This window comes from Acanthaster planci, linkage group LG08 (genome assembly GCF_054643075.1).
Source record: "Acanthaster planci isolate LZ-2023a linkage group LG08, COTS_SCS, whole genome shotgun sequence".
In the NCBI taxonomy this organism is placed as follows: Eukaryota; Metazoa; Echinodermata; class Asteroidea; order Valvatida; family Acanthasteridae; genus Acanthaster; species Acanthaster planci.
Genome location: NC_141784.1, coordinates 1,352,147 through 1,365,760, shown reverse-complemented (window position 1 = coordinate 1,365,760; position 13,614 = coordinate 1,352,147). Strand labels below are relative to the sequence as shown.

The window sequence follows — 13,614 nt, the reverse complement described above, 5'->3', positions numbered from 1 at the left end:
ATTACATTGTAAAATTGAACATTTATCGTAGCAGCAGGGCTACCGAATCCTCCAAAGTCTTTGAAAGCATCCCTTACATACTGTCGTGCATTTCGAAGAGCCTAAAATGAGGACAGAAGGGGTGATGTTAAAGAGATCATGCAAGGGGCGTGCATTAAGGTCACAAATCGAACAGGAAACAGCAGTTTCAAAATCTGACACACAGACATCCAACTGCGACGGGGAGGGGAAATCCAACGTTTGTGTATTTTTTCTCTGCTTTCCTCGTATCGCCTATCATATTTCAATAATCGTACACGTACATGTAATGTGAATACATATTTGTAGGACCGTTCTAAGAACTAGCACAGTAACTCTTGTCCCTGGGAACAACACTCAACTATCCATATGGCGACATTTGACAGATCAGCCCAGTAGACAATCAGGAGTTTGGACAGGGAGGCGACTCATTTCCTGAAGCAATGATAAACATGTACATCTACATGTAGCAACGAATAAAGTTTGAAGAGGAAATTTCTAGGTCATGAGTGACTATTTTTTTCACCTGTCATCACCCACTCCCTGTCATACATGTATATATGTATGTAAATGCTAATACACAACGATGTGTACACCCCCCCCAAAAAATATAAAATTTTTGCAGTTTTGCATTTGCAGTATCCTTTGAAAGTTTGATCCGAAATACAAAACTGCAAAACCTGTCCTGCTTATCTGTAAACTTGGAAAATTCCTGGCACCAAACAACTACAGGGTACAAAAATAATAAACCACTATTTGGCCTACAGCTGCTGCAAAACACTTGTTATGGATAAGTCTCAAGAAGTAAATAAAAATATTTTATAATTTAATGCAAAAAACGCCTGCTCCACTAGTCCACTCATACATGTACATTTAGTACTGATCAAATTGCATGCCACCTTTTGGCAGCCAGTTGAATGGCAAGATAACAGTATGGAATGTTCAAAATATGAGCATTTCACAAAACCAATTCAGAGATTGTGCGGCCTACATGTAGGTTGAACCTTTATGATTTATGATTTTTTTATTGGATACTTTTCAATCAGTGTCCATAAAGGGTAGGGTAGCCAATTACAACCCTTCTAATGTTGCCCTGCACAGCACTACGAATGCGCTCAGGTCTTTTTATAACCTACGGTACTTCCCAGGCAGCTGTATGATATTGTCAACATGGACATTCTGCCAGTATTTGACCCCGCGATCCCTGCATATTTCTATGCCACACATTCAGTCATGGTCTGCAGCGTGCCGTTAAGTCTACTGTTCAGCTTGTTATATACATCCACGTACGTACGCTCAATGCAGGAAATTCATCACACGCACATCAATAGCTTATTTTCTACACATGTATGGGTACAATGCAACAGAGCAACATTTACATTTTACAGCAGACAAAATCACTACGGTTGGGTACCTACAATGTCCGTTGACACATTTAAGTTAAATTTTATTAGTTTGGTTGTAATTGGTATTATTAAAACCTGATAAGTGAGGGAATGAGGGGTGCCGGGACACAAGCCGATAATAGCAAGTACTTTCAACGGGTCATTAAGGTCACTTTCCACGTGAAAATACATACATATCGAAAAAAACTGAGGACGGGGAAATAGCTTTCCAACCATGATCTGGATTAATGAACTTTTTAAAATGAAACCTGTGAATGTGAACTTTAATAAACCATGCATAACAAAACTTAGAACTTAGTTGAGAAAATGCTGCTTTCCTGGACTGAAGGAAAGTGGCAGAATTACAATCAGGGTACTTACTGTACATTTCCATTTAAACAAGCCACATACACACACGAGTCATCAATTTTGATTCAACAACAGCTCCTGGGCTTCTAACAGACTGGAATTCTCCAAGCATTTTTTTTTTCTAGTCTGTGCGAACTTTCAACAGAATGGCTGTGGGGCAGATTCTCTGTTACACAGTGTAGGCATGTCATAGTCAACAGGAGAGTACTTGATGTAAATTCAGTGTTCAAGGGGGTTGGGAAAACCCACAAACAGCACAGTAGATCAGTAACGGTCCGCATGGAGGCGAGACAGAGTAAACTACCCATTGGGCTTGAAACCATATCGTAAGAAGTATACATGTAGTCAGCCGGGTCTGTTCAAATATTCAAATATTCAACCTTCCATTCAACTGAATATTGAAGAAGTCGATAAAACCAAATTCAGTCATTCCGTTTCCAAACAGGGATTCTGTCACCTTATACAGAAGGATGGGAGTCCAACTGATGTTTGATCATGATTGGAAATTTTCAACAACAAATTTATATAAGCCTGGAGGGAAGAAAAACGTTCTGCTTTACTGTTAGGCTTCAGCTGCTTTTTAAGTTTACTCAAAATGCCTTGAAATACAGGAAGGCTTCTTGAAAGCTATTTTGTAACCAAATGATTGAGTTTTTCCCTTCTGATTTCATTGATTTTCCCCAGGGTAGGCCTATTTGATTTTGTAAATGTACATGTAACTGAATATTTGATAATCAAGAGAATATTTAGTCAGGACACAATGTACACGTACATGAAGCCTTCCTTTTTCTGTTTGAGTGTTTTCCTTCTATGAACAAACAACCCGGAAATACTAATTTCATTTGTTATTGGTTAAGTTAGCTGTCATACAGGTACATGTATATCACTAATGAACGTGAGAACTTAAGCTGAAAATATGAACTGATATTTCTGTATAGAACTGATAATGCTTCCTTGGGATATGAAAGTCCTGTGCAGATAAAGGAAAAGTGCAGAGGTGCATCGTGGCATACAAGGTTTTAGATACGGTATGTACATGTACGACATAATCGACTAATACTCACTGAAGTAAGACACACCCCTTCAAACTACACATGCATACATGTACGTATAAAAACCAGAGAAAGCTACAGCATGCTCATCCATGCACACCAAAAATCACAAATGAATTCTTTCACCAATTAAAACCACATACAGGTACATATACTCTACATTTATCATGAGACTGTCATACACGTACAAATGCACTACCTGTATATCAGTATAAGCTGAGTCAGAGACTAGATTTCAGCGACGTAACGAGAACGTGTCTGGTTCCATATGAAACAAACAACTCCAGTACAATTCAAGCATGTTTATCAAAAGTACCTTCTATGTGTTTATGGAAACTAACACTATGAGGTTTAACTTTCAGCTTTTCAAATCAACTTCTTTCAATAAATTCCACATTCTCCCGGTTCACAGTCACAAATAAGCTTTTCTTATGCCCAGTGCCTAAACAAGTCTTGTGAAATGAAAAACAAATATGGAGGAAAGCATCTCTTGAACAATTCCAGCACGTGGTCTGTGTTTGGTGATGTTACTACGGTTACAGAAATTGACAGATTTCCAAACCAAACGCAGATCTTCACATTTCAAACTGCAATGGCATGCATCAAAGGTACTGTAAAACTGACTACCACTGCAGGTTTCAGGGTCTCACAATGCACTCACCACACTAAAAGCACAAGTACTGAACCTACCTGCACCCCTCCACACTGAGCCAAGCGCTGTGGCAACGTAAGTTTTAAAATATAAGTAAAGAAATTGCACATTATTACTAGCACACAAAACTTCAACAAAAAAATCATCAGAGCTCGCACACGTATATAATGCATATATTTGCTCAGTTAATGAGTACACTCCATGTTTGTGTTACTTTGCACTGTTTTATACCGGTTCTGTATTGAATTTCACACTTTGAAGCAGAAATTACTTACAACCCTCACCTATGCCATCTTAGGGGAGAGAAATTGACCAGTGCATACACGGAGGGGAGATGGTGTTCCTTCCACCAAGGTACATGTACTTTAACTTACATGAACATTTAGCTTCAAGGTAAACTTATGCATGAAGGTTTGCAGGGTGAACATGAACAAGCACATGTACATGTATGGAAGGTTGAGGTTACTGCATGAATGCTGATCTCCTTTTGGAATTGTACAGAAAGGTTTGGGGCAATGTTTCCGAATATAATGTCCTTTTGCTGTCTTTTTGTCTGCTGCAAAAGATCGGTTTCTACAGTACGATTTGTACAGGTCTGTCCAATGCTTTGCTTCATGAACAGTTGGGTATATAAATGTCCCATTTGATGTGCTTCCTCAAAGCCTCTATTTACATGTATATGTAGCAAGTGTGGAAATAAACCATTCCCTTGTTGAGCCTGACCACTGCATGTACCGTATGGGCAGCCTTCAGGTTTCCAAGGGGAAAAAAAACTTCTACATGTATATATTTATCTTTGAATGTTACAGATGTATTATTTTCTGCATTGGTACAAACAAACAGTCCACTGATACTGGTAACATGACAGCCAGCCAGAAACCAGCTCGTGTGTAACATCACCACTGGCCAATTTCCTCAACTCGGGTAAAGGCAAGGGTCTAGGCTATATATGAGAATTTTGGAAACTATCTGATTATAATCAACAGAGAAATGTTACAGAACTGTGTGAAGAGCATCCCATGTATGAACTTGTCAAAGTACAAAGAGTACATGGAAATGTACGCTGGTAGGAACTGAGTATCATGGATCGGATGAAGCAGTTATGTAAAACTGGATTAGCAGAATATATCCAACATAGTGAATGTTTGACCCATGTGCCCCGTAAAGTGTGCGCAACAACACAGCACTTAAACTTTGGGGAAAAAAATCCATGAAGCAATGAGCCAAGAAAGGACTATGGCTCCTGGTCTAAACTGCGGTTGAAAAGAAAGACTCTTTTTTGTCTAGCTTAGACCTTTAGCCCCAGCCAGCGAAATGAAAAGAAAGAAAAGGTGGTGTCAAGTCAATATCAAATACGACCGCACAGCCCAGAAATCAAGAATAAAAAAGAATGTGCCTTTTTTTTTCACTTTTCACGACGTGAGCTAATAATAGAAACATTAAACCAATAACTACAGCAAACCAGAAATTTGTACACCAGCAACATACATATACATGAACACGGATCTTGCTATACTCCAATGGTTCAAACATTATTAACACAGGTGCATTTGGGGGCAGATAGGATGCTGTCTACTGGAGGGGGAACTTACAGAAATGTACATTGCTGTCTTGATCTACTGACAATTTCAGGTCAGATTTTCTCGTACAAATTTGCGCTCTCTTGATTGTTTCTCTGGTATACGTAACACAGACTAGCAATAAATCTACAAGTAGGTATGCAGGAATACTTCAAATGCTTGTTTTTCCAAGATTTTTTTCAAACAAAAATACCAGCGGATGTACTAAAAATCCAAAAATGTATATGAGACAAATGAAGAACTACACATACATGTACAATGAACATCTATATATGAAAAAAAAATTGTCAGAATTTTGGTCTGAAATCATAAGAGAAAACAGAAGAGCTGAAAACAGGATGTTTGATTAGGATGTGGCAGATCTGCCTCAGAAGAAAAAAGTGGAAAATAAGAAACAAGTGTTGTTTGCCTCCCAGGGAGATCTGGGTAAAAAAAACAGTGACAATTCTATGGGTTAATAAGTGAAATATTAGCAGCGAGGAATGGCTCCCATTTGTTTGTTTATTTGTTTGTTTGTTCTGACCTGACTCCAATTCCTGTTCTGGGTTGTAGTCCTCGGGTTCCATGTCTGAAGGAGATACACAGGCAGAGAGAAGGCAGACCAAGGTTAATGTCTCATGCAAACAGTGAGTGCAAACAATCACAACAGTCTGATTCAACAGAGTGTCGGTGGGGAAAGAAAACAGAATCACAAGAAATTGAGATCGCTCTTGGACGTGGCGAGTGTCAGGAGAGAAGCAAATACAATGTAGTTTTCGACTTTGCACTCTGGCTCCATTTTACCAACTCCAACTCGGGCTGGATTGGTGCTAAAAACATACACATATTGGCTCAAGATCCCAAAGGAAGGCTGTACCAAGCAGAATCAGAATTAAAATCAAAATGCGTACAAAAAATCGGTGTCATTTGGTGACCAGAAAATGAAAACATACTGACTGAAAATAGATGTAGAACTTGGCAGCTGGTAAAGCAAACTGCCATTCTTAATCTGCACAGACATTTCTTGCACCTGTAGTACATGTAATTTGGGCAGTTTGTAATAATATACAGTATACATTTACATGTACATCAATCAGGAAATCAACTGATCCAAAGACAAGATAAACAGGTGCATAATGGCCATGTGTAGACTTGTTCAGTGCATGTCGATAGCCTACAAAGTTGATCAAAAATTAGATACATGTGTATGGTACATTTAACTTCATGCCGTGTCCTGAACAACTCAAAATCCCATCTCTATCATTCTTACTATTCAAAGCACATTGAAAGTCATCCTGGAAGGAGGATAAATGAATATCAAACAAGTTAATGCAAGTGCTTGTACATGTAATGTGCAAACAAGGAATGTTTATGTACAATGTTCATAGCATGGCTTCAGCAAAGCAAAGACAACCCAACTTCCTTCAACACATTGCTGGGTTATAGTACAAATAAATATAAAATGTTCTGTTTTCTTTTGAAGGCATTCTATTCAACAAGTGTGTAATGCATTCCTGCACACAAAATCACATGTACATGTGCATAACGCACACATATTGGTACACATACATCTACATGCACAATGTACTGTATAAAATCTGCATTGTACATGTACAACATACATCATCATAGAAAAGCCTTCATGATTACATTCAAATCTTTGCATTGATAGTACGGGGTTTCCCTCCAAATTGATGTGCGGGGGGAGAGACACATTTGTGGCTCAATTTCCCTCAACACCTGCAAAATGTGTGGTGCACATATTCAATCTGGTTCATTGTGAATGGAAAGGGAATGCACTGTATGTGTACTATTGAAGGAATGTAGCTACATATGGGAATCAATTATGAGACAAACCAAAAAAAAGTTTGAATCAACATATGTCAGTGTTCCAAGATGTCACACAAACATATTCAACAGACAGCCAGGTTTGAGTGTACATTTCCAATCCTGCACTGTTCAAACATACACACTGCCAGTATCAACACATTTTCTTCCTGTCTTGTTTTACGTGTGCATGTAGTAGGTGTACCCGAACGAATATGGCTTGTGATCCCATTCTCTGGGACTGACGGGAAATGTGACCCCCCTAGCCATCAACAAGGAAGGGCATGCAGGGATGGATGTGTCAACCACGGAAGGAAACGAACAATTCATGAGTTTTGTCTTCTCTTCCGGAACAGGAAATTACAAACTCAGACCCTAAAAGGCAATGGTTTCAACAGTGTGCGCACATTAAAATTGGCACTGAGCAGTACCATTTTAGTTTGGAAATCACTGGCAGTAGCTCCTGCATGGATAAATCTTTTTTTTCCTCCTTTTTGCTGAAATAAAGGCTGGTAAGATGCATGTACAGCTCATAAAACTGCAATTCAACAATTATCATTCAAGTGTTCCATTAAGTAGGCGGTACATGTACACAAACGCGTACATGTACAATGTAAATGTAAATACAGGTGTTGTGCCCCACAACAATTAGTCACTTTTAAATAGAACTTTCCTCTCTGAATTAGACTTCTGATACCAATGTGGCTCTTCAAAAAACAAGGGATGATTAAAGCACACTTTTTCTTCTAAGTTGAAAAGGTTTACCGGTACATAAAAATGTTGAAATGCATGCGCCAAAACAGACTCAAGAAGGCCTTGATTTCCTGGTGTCCTTTGAGGAAACTCAAGTGTCAGTGTGCTAAGTGGCAACAAGTCTTCACAAATCAATGCTTTTATCATGTTTATCTTTTATTCCCATCTACCATTGATACACGTAACTCCTGTAGGTGAAAAAAAAGTACATGTACAGGTACGTGTACACCTGCTACATGTATGTATTGCATGTACATGTAGGGTGCTATCGTAGTACAATTGAGTGCAACAGTGGGTCCACTTGTATGCACAAGTACGTACATGTACTGTACATATGTACATGAACTCGGACAAGAAAAAAACACATATGTTACAAAATAATTAAATGCACCACTATACAGGATAAGGTTAACATAGGTTAATCTCCGCCCTTCCAAACTCCCCCTCACCACAGAAAAATATTCCCTTGTTACCTACCATCCCTTCCCAATGCCACAATTCAATCATTTAATGTAAGTAAACCACTGCATTTGAAAGCAGAGAACGAAAACGTGTTTACCGTGGCCGCTTCTACTAGGCATTAACAGCAGTTGTCAAGGAAAACAATTTCGAAAATCAGTTTAACCGAATGAATTGAGGAATTATATCTATCAAACATAACAACTATTGCCGCTCTATAGCACTGTGGCAATTTCATCTCTCACACATGTACATGTACTGTAGGCAAGCGCATATGAACAAACCAGCCAACTGCAGGTTAAACACAGACCTGCAGTTTTTAGATTACAAAATGCATGCATGTCCCTCAATATACAAATATGGGTGACCACAGTCTTACAACGTGACTACAATGTGATCAACTTTTGGTACATGCACGTAACCATTTCTTATAAATTATGCATGTAAGCTCTTTGGCAAGATTTCTGCCCACGTACACTGCACAGGAAGCCCCTCCCAAAGTACATCATTGTACATGAACATCATGAACGCCATACACATCTCTGTGTTCAATCATTTTGTGCCCTATACCAATGGCCCTAAGAATTTTGTCATACTGCAAATCAATTTGTCTGTGTATATTTTCTCTTCTCCGTGTTAATGGAAACAAAACACAAAATTTTTTAATATGCAATTGCTTTGTCAGATGAAGAACAGGTGATGAATTAAGAGAACTTACACTGCTGGCCTGGTGAGGGATTTTGCGGGACTGCAGTCGGGGCTTTCTGGGTGTAGTTGATCTGGCTGGCATTCAGCTGGTTCCGTTTGGAGGTCTCCATGGCAGGCGTGTCCGCAACTTGGGAGAACTTGGCCAGGTTTTGCTGGTGGTCCTTATGGTACACAATCTGTTCCCAGTGGTGATCAGATTAAGAAGAATATGTCTTGTGGAATTATTGTTTGCTTTAGAGGAAAGGCTTAGAATGAGTTCATCAAGACCCATTAGGCACTTTTGCTACTTTCTCTGACCCCTAGAATTCTTCCAATTCGTAGGAAACCAGGTGCCCATTTGTGTGTATAAACCTTTCACAGGGCATCAAGTCCTTCATGTATGACAAGCATGCATTTGACATTTGCAGGTGTCTTTTTTATCTTCTTATATCTTCTGTAACTGTGAGGTTTAATTGGATCCTGTTGCTTACATGTACATGTTTTTTAAATGCCTGTGTATTTTGCAGGATTCAATAGTGTTTACTTTAGGTTTTTCATTGGTTTGTATTTGGGGGGAATGGATACACCGTTTGTTGTGTTTCACATTGTTGATGTTTGTTGTGGTTATCGACAATTTTTATAATTCTGTCTACACTAAAACTTTTAGATATCAATAGTTGAATGATATCTTGTATTTTACATGTTTATAACTAAACTGTAAGTGGAAGTTAACCAATGTTTGTTTCATGAAACAAATCAAATTTGAAAACTCCACGTATGCAAATGAATTCCGATTCCAGTTCCTCACCAACTTCACTTCGTTAATGGAGTGCAATAAGAATAAAAGGACGAACAAAGTCCGTTAACAAACAACTTACGTTGCTTTGGTTAGCTGTCTGCTTGGCGAGGCGTTTGTTTTCTGGTGTGTCTGCAACTGCCGTATGCTTTGTAGTCGGGTAATGCCTGTTAAATGGAGAACAAATACATTTACATACATGGACGATTAAAAGGCGAAAACAGAGTACAAGAAGGAATGCTGGCAACACCGTAAACTGGACAGCACCTGCGTGTAGAACATGTACACACACGAATCCTTCATTCATTTTTCTAACTTACAGTGCACAAGTTTTAATTCCCTTAAAATGCAGACATTGTATGGGTAAATATTCAGTTCATTCAGTGTATTCACACCTCACTGTTCAGTGCTGCACTGTTGTCCATGAGGGATTTTCAGCAGGGCTGACTGCTCTGTCAAAAATTTATGTCGGCCTGCTAAAGTTTTGCCACCCCTACCAAATGTACAGTGACCTGCCAGGTGTTTCCACTGGATGTTTCCCCCTTCTATTGTCTTAACAGTTTAAGCATGAAGAAGTTTACCACACTCTGTGAAACAAACCAAGGTTGTTTGATATAAAATCAACTGATTTTAATCATTGAGTACACTCATTAAATTAAATGGTACAGGTGTACAACTACATGTACGAGTACAAGTATGCACCGGTAGCTTTGAGCTGACTGTCTCACATCAAAGCATGTGCACATGGACAATACCTAGCACAGCAAGATGAAGGGTTTAATACTGCAATGTACTTGAGTTTATCAACAAGGTCCTACGTTTATTTCCAGGGGTGCGAGTGGTCACTTGAAATTAAGGCTGAAAACAACGAAACAAAAAGCTGAAATGTAAAAAGTTTCCCTACTTCTGTAAAGACCAGGTGTACACAAAGCTGAAATTCAGGGTCAACATCTAAACAAAGAAAGCTGAAATCAGGTAAAAAGCTGAAGTCTCACACCCCTGTATTTCTTAGACAGTCTTTGCTTACGGTTGGCAGTACGGTTCTTTGTTGTAGCCCTTGTATGTCTTCATTGTCAGCTTCAGGTTGCAGACATTACACGTGAAGCACCCTTTGTGCCAAACCTATGTTATCATGAGAGAAAGACACCAAGAAATTACTTTCATGTACATGGACCATGTGTACTTGTATATTTAAATGTAAAATGGAGAAGCTATCTAATTCATTCCATCCCTGGATCCCAAGAACCTGTGATGGAGACACCTACGCCGTATTAAAACCCTAATCATCCCTAAACACACAGAATTCAACACCAGTAAAGTGTGTGAGTTTGTGGCATTGGGTACTGGTAGCTTACTATCTGGTGTTTCATTTTGTGTGAATGGGTACTGTGGGCCTGCACATACCCTGTTGAATTTGGAGTGAATGGGTACTGTGGGCCTGCACATACCCTGTTGAATTTGGAGTGAATGGGTACTGTGGGCCTGCACATACCTGTTGAATTTGGATTGAATGGGTACTGTAGCCCTGTGACTTTTTCTCAAGCTTCACGCACTGGGGTTTACCCGTAGACTCAGTAGTGTCCACTCTTTATGATTGTGCGTTTTTAATGCAATGCAACGAAGGACCCAATGGAGGGGTTACTCTGCTTGCCATGTTTTGTGCAAGAAATGTCAAAGAATGTTGACAAGAGGAGAAAGGAGAAAAAAAAGTAAAAAAAAAGAAAAGAAAGAGAAAAAGAAAAGAAAGACAAAAAGAAGTTCCCGACTTTTCTTTTCTAGTTTTTGATATTTTAAAGAAAAAGCACAAAAAAGGGCAAAAGACCCTGGCCAGAAACCTGGCATATTGTGGTATACTGATTGATTGCCTCAGGCAGGAGTGTAACCTGACCTTGCACCCACCCTTGCCTGAGAAGAGACCCAGGGGAATCAGGGGTAAGCAACACAAAAGCAGCTCACCATGAGCCCAGCAATTGGGTCTTTCCTCTTGTTATACTTAGGTGGCATAGATACAGTTTGTACACAATGATATTGTGTAAATTTGTGTGATTAGGTATGGCCGATCCATACTCTCTGTGATGTGCATTGTGCCTACTGTACCCAATCAAACAAAATCACACAGGTAAAGACCTGTTGAAGTTTGTGTGATTGGGTACTGTTGCAGCAGGAAGCACTGTGGAAGTCTGTGGGATTGGGTACTGTGAGGTAAGATATTTTTCCATGGTGATGAAGTTTGTGTGATTGGGGAAGGTTAGGTCCAGCAACCCTTGGGCGGTTAGGGTTAAATACACATGTAAATTCTACGTGCAATAAACACAGTTCACTTTACAAAAATTCTCCTGAGCCAAGGCTCCCCAAAAGATTGAAATAACCTGCAAATTAATGTAAAAATCAGTAACATGGTCTTGAAACCCCAAGTCAAAAGTTTCAGAGAGATGTGGATCAGGGAAAGAGTTCCATCAATGAACGTCGCTTGACACCCTTTGCACAATCCTTATGGGACTGGTCTGAAAAAAGTGTTTCCTAAGTAAATGAATTGGTGTTTTCCCTCCTAAATTGAACTTTTCTGGACATGTTTTGCTTTCTGATGGCAAATAGGTCACTGTAGGGAATAATTACTGGCGTCCGTATATGGATCTCTTCCCTAGATCAGGGTAAATGGCTCTTGCAGGGAAAACATGATTGAGAGAGTTGAATCAGATTTTGAAGTAAATCACATCATGGAAATCACATCACGGATGTATTCTGAGACTAACAACATACATGCACATACATGTAGGACATGCACAAATGAGTGAGGGCACTGTTTATTTGAGATCTCATTCTCTTAACAGGAAATTGTGATTAAAATTTCTCTTTTCTCGCATGCCGTAGCTCCTCTATTTAATTTCCGAGTGAAAAGTTTTGAAATTTCAAGTGAAGCAAGCATTTAATTCATTGAGAAAAAGCACAAACACGCGCAAGAACAAAGAGTTCGCGAAAATATGAATTTTAAGCTTTTCAGTCAAAATCAGCACTCATTTTTGTGTACAAAATAATCAGTTTGCTCTGCACTGCACGTGCACAAAAACATTCCAAAATAGTGCTGGTTCAAATAGTTCACAGTCAGATTGCATCCAAACTTATATCAAAATGTTTCTAATGACATCCCTCCAAGATCACTTCAACTTAAAAAATAAAAAAAAAAATGGACAAGAGTTCCAAAGAAGGGCAACAGTACACCTAACTTTTAGGCCGATCAGAAAGTGATAACATGTCCTAAAACTGAAAGTTAGCTAAGAAATTTCTGTAGCATTTACTTAGAAACACTTAGACAAGTCTCATCATGCTTATAGGCATGATAGGTTTGTGCACAGGGCCTCAATTTTTTCATCCTGAGATGCCTAACTCCACTTTTCTCATGATATATCATCTCAATAATTGTCAGTCATTACAGAAATGCTGGAAAAACACGAATTCTGGACTGAGAAACATTTACCGATGTTGTTGGCGGAATTGGGCATGTTGGGAAATAGCTTACTTAGAAACTTCTCTTCACTCCCCATAGAGTTTGTACACAACTGCCGACGGCTGAAGTGGAGTCAGGATGCAACATTTTTCCCACTATTGTTCTAGACGACACTCCAAAAAATTAACAAATAGGCCTAGGCCCTGGAGTACGCACATGTAGCGACTACTGACAGTAGTCGCTACTGCAAATTAAACTCAATGAAGTAGCCCTGTAAAAGCATGGAGGCTACCTACCTGCATGGTAAGTAAGCCTAAGTACATGTATTAAATGGGAAGTTGCAATATTCACGACCTATTGATGACAGTTCATCACAACGCGGATATTGTGAGTTCTTTACCTTATCCAGACAATTTAGCTTCTCCACTGGATAAACTGTCTTTTTGCATCTTGCACAAGGTGCATTCATCTTGCTTGTCTTGATCTTTTCCGCTCCTAAATCCAAGAGAATTACCAAAAACAGGGAAACTTCCAGGCACACTACCAATGGCGCAGAAACCTTACCAATACCAACATGACGAACTACATGTAGCTCGACTACTAAGGCTCTTA

At 39.2% G+C, this 13,614-nt stretch overlaps 1 protein-coding gene across 4 annotated transcripts in view; it reads right to left on the bottom strand.

Annotated features, from left to right (window-relative positions):
- lasp1 (LIM and SH3 protein 1) overlaps positions 1-13,614 on the bottom strand; it is a 22,769-nt gene extending 9,155 nt beyond the window's left edge. The window contains exons 1-6 of one of the 4 annotated variants that reach the window (XM_022232696.2): positions 13,403-13,604; positions 10,585-10,679; positions 9,640-9,724; positions 8,793-8,958; positions 5,580-5,624; positions 3,515-3,541 (exon numbers count right to left, since the gene is read on the bottom strand). In XM_022232696.2, the coding sequence (XP_022088388.1) occupies positions 3,515-3,541; positions 5,580-5,624; positions 8,793-8,958; positions 9,640-9,724; positions 10,585-10,679; positions 13,403-13,471 (487 nt within the window). In that variant the 5' untranslated portion in view covers positions 13,472-13,604. Of the gene's footprint in view, positions 1-3,514; positions 3,542-5,579; positions 5,625-8,792; positions 8,959-9,639; positions 9,725-10,584; positions 10,680-13,402 lie in introns of all 4 variants that reach the window. The other 3 variants (XM_087139752.1, XM_022232697.2, XM_022232699.2) reach the window with 3 other exon arrangements.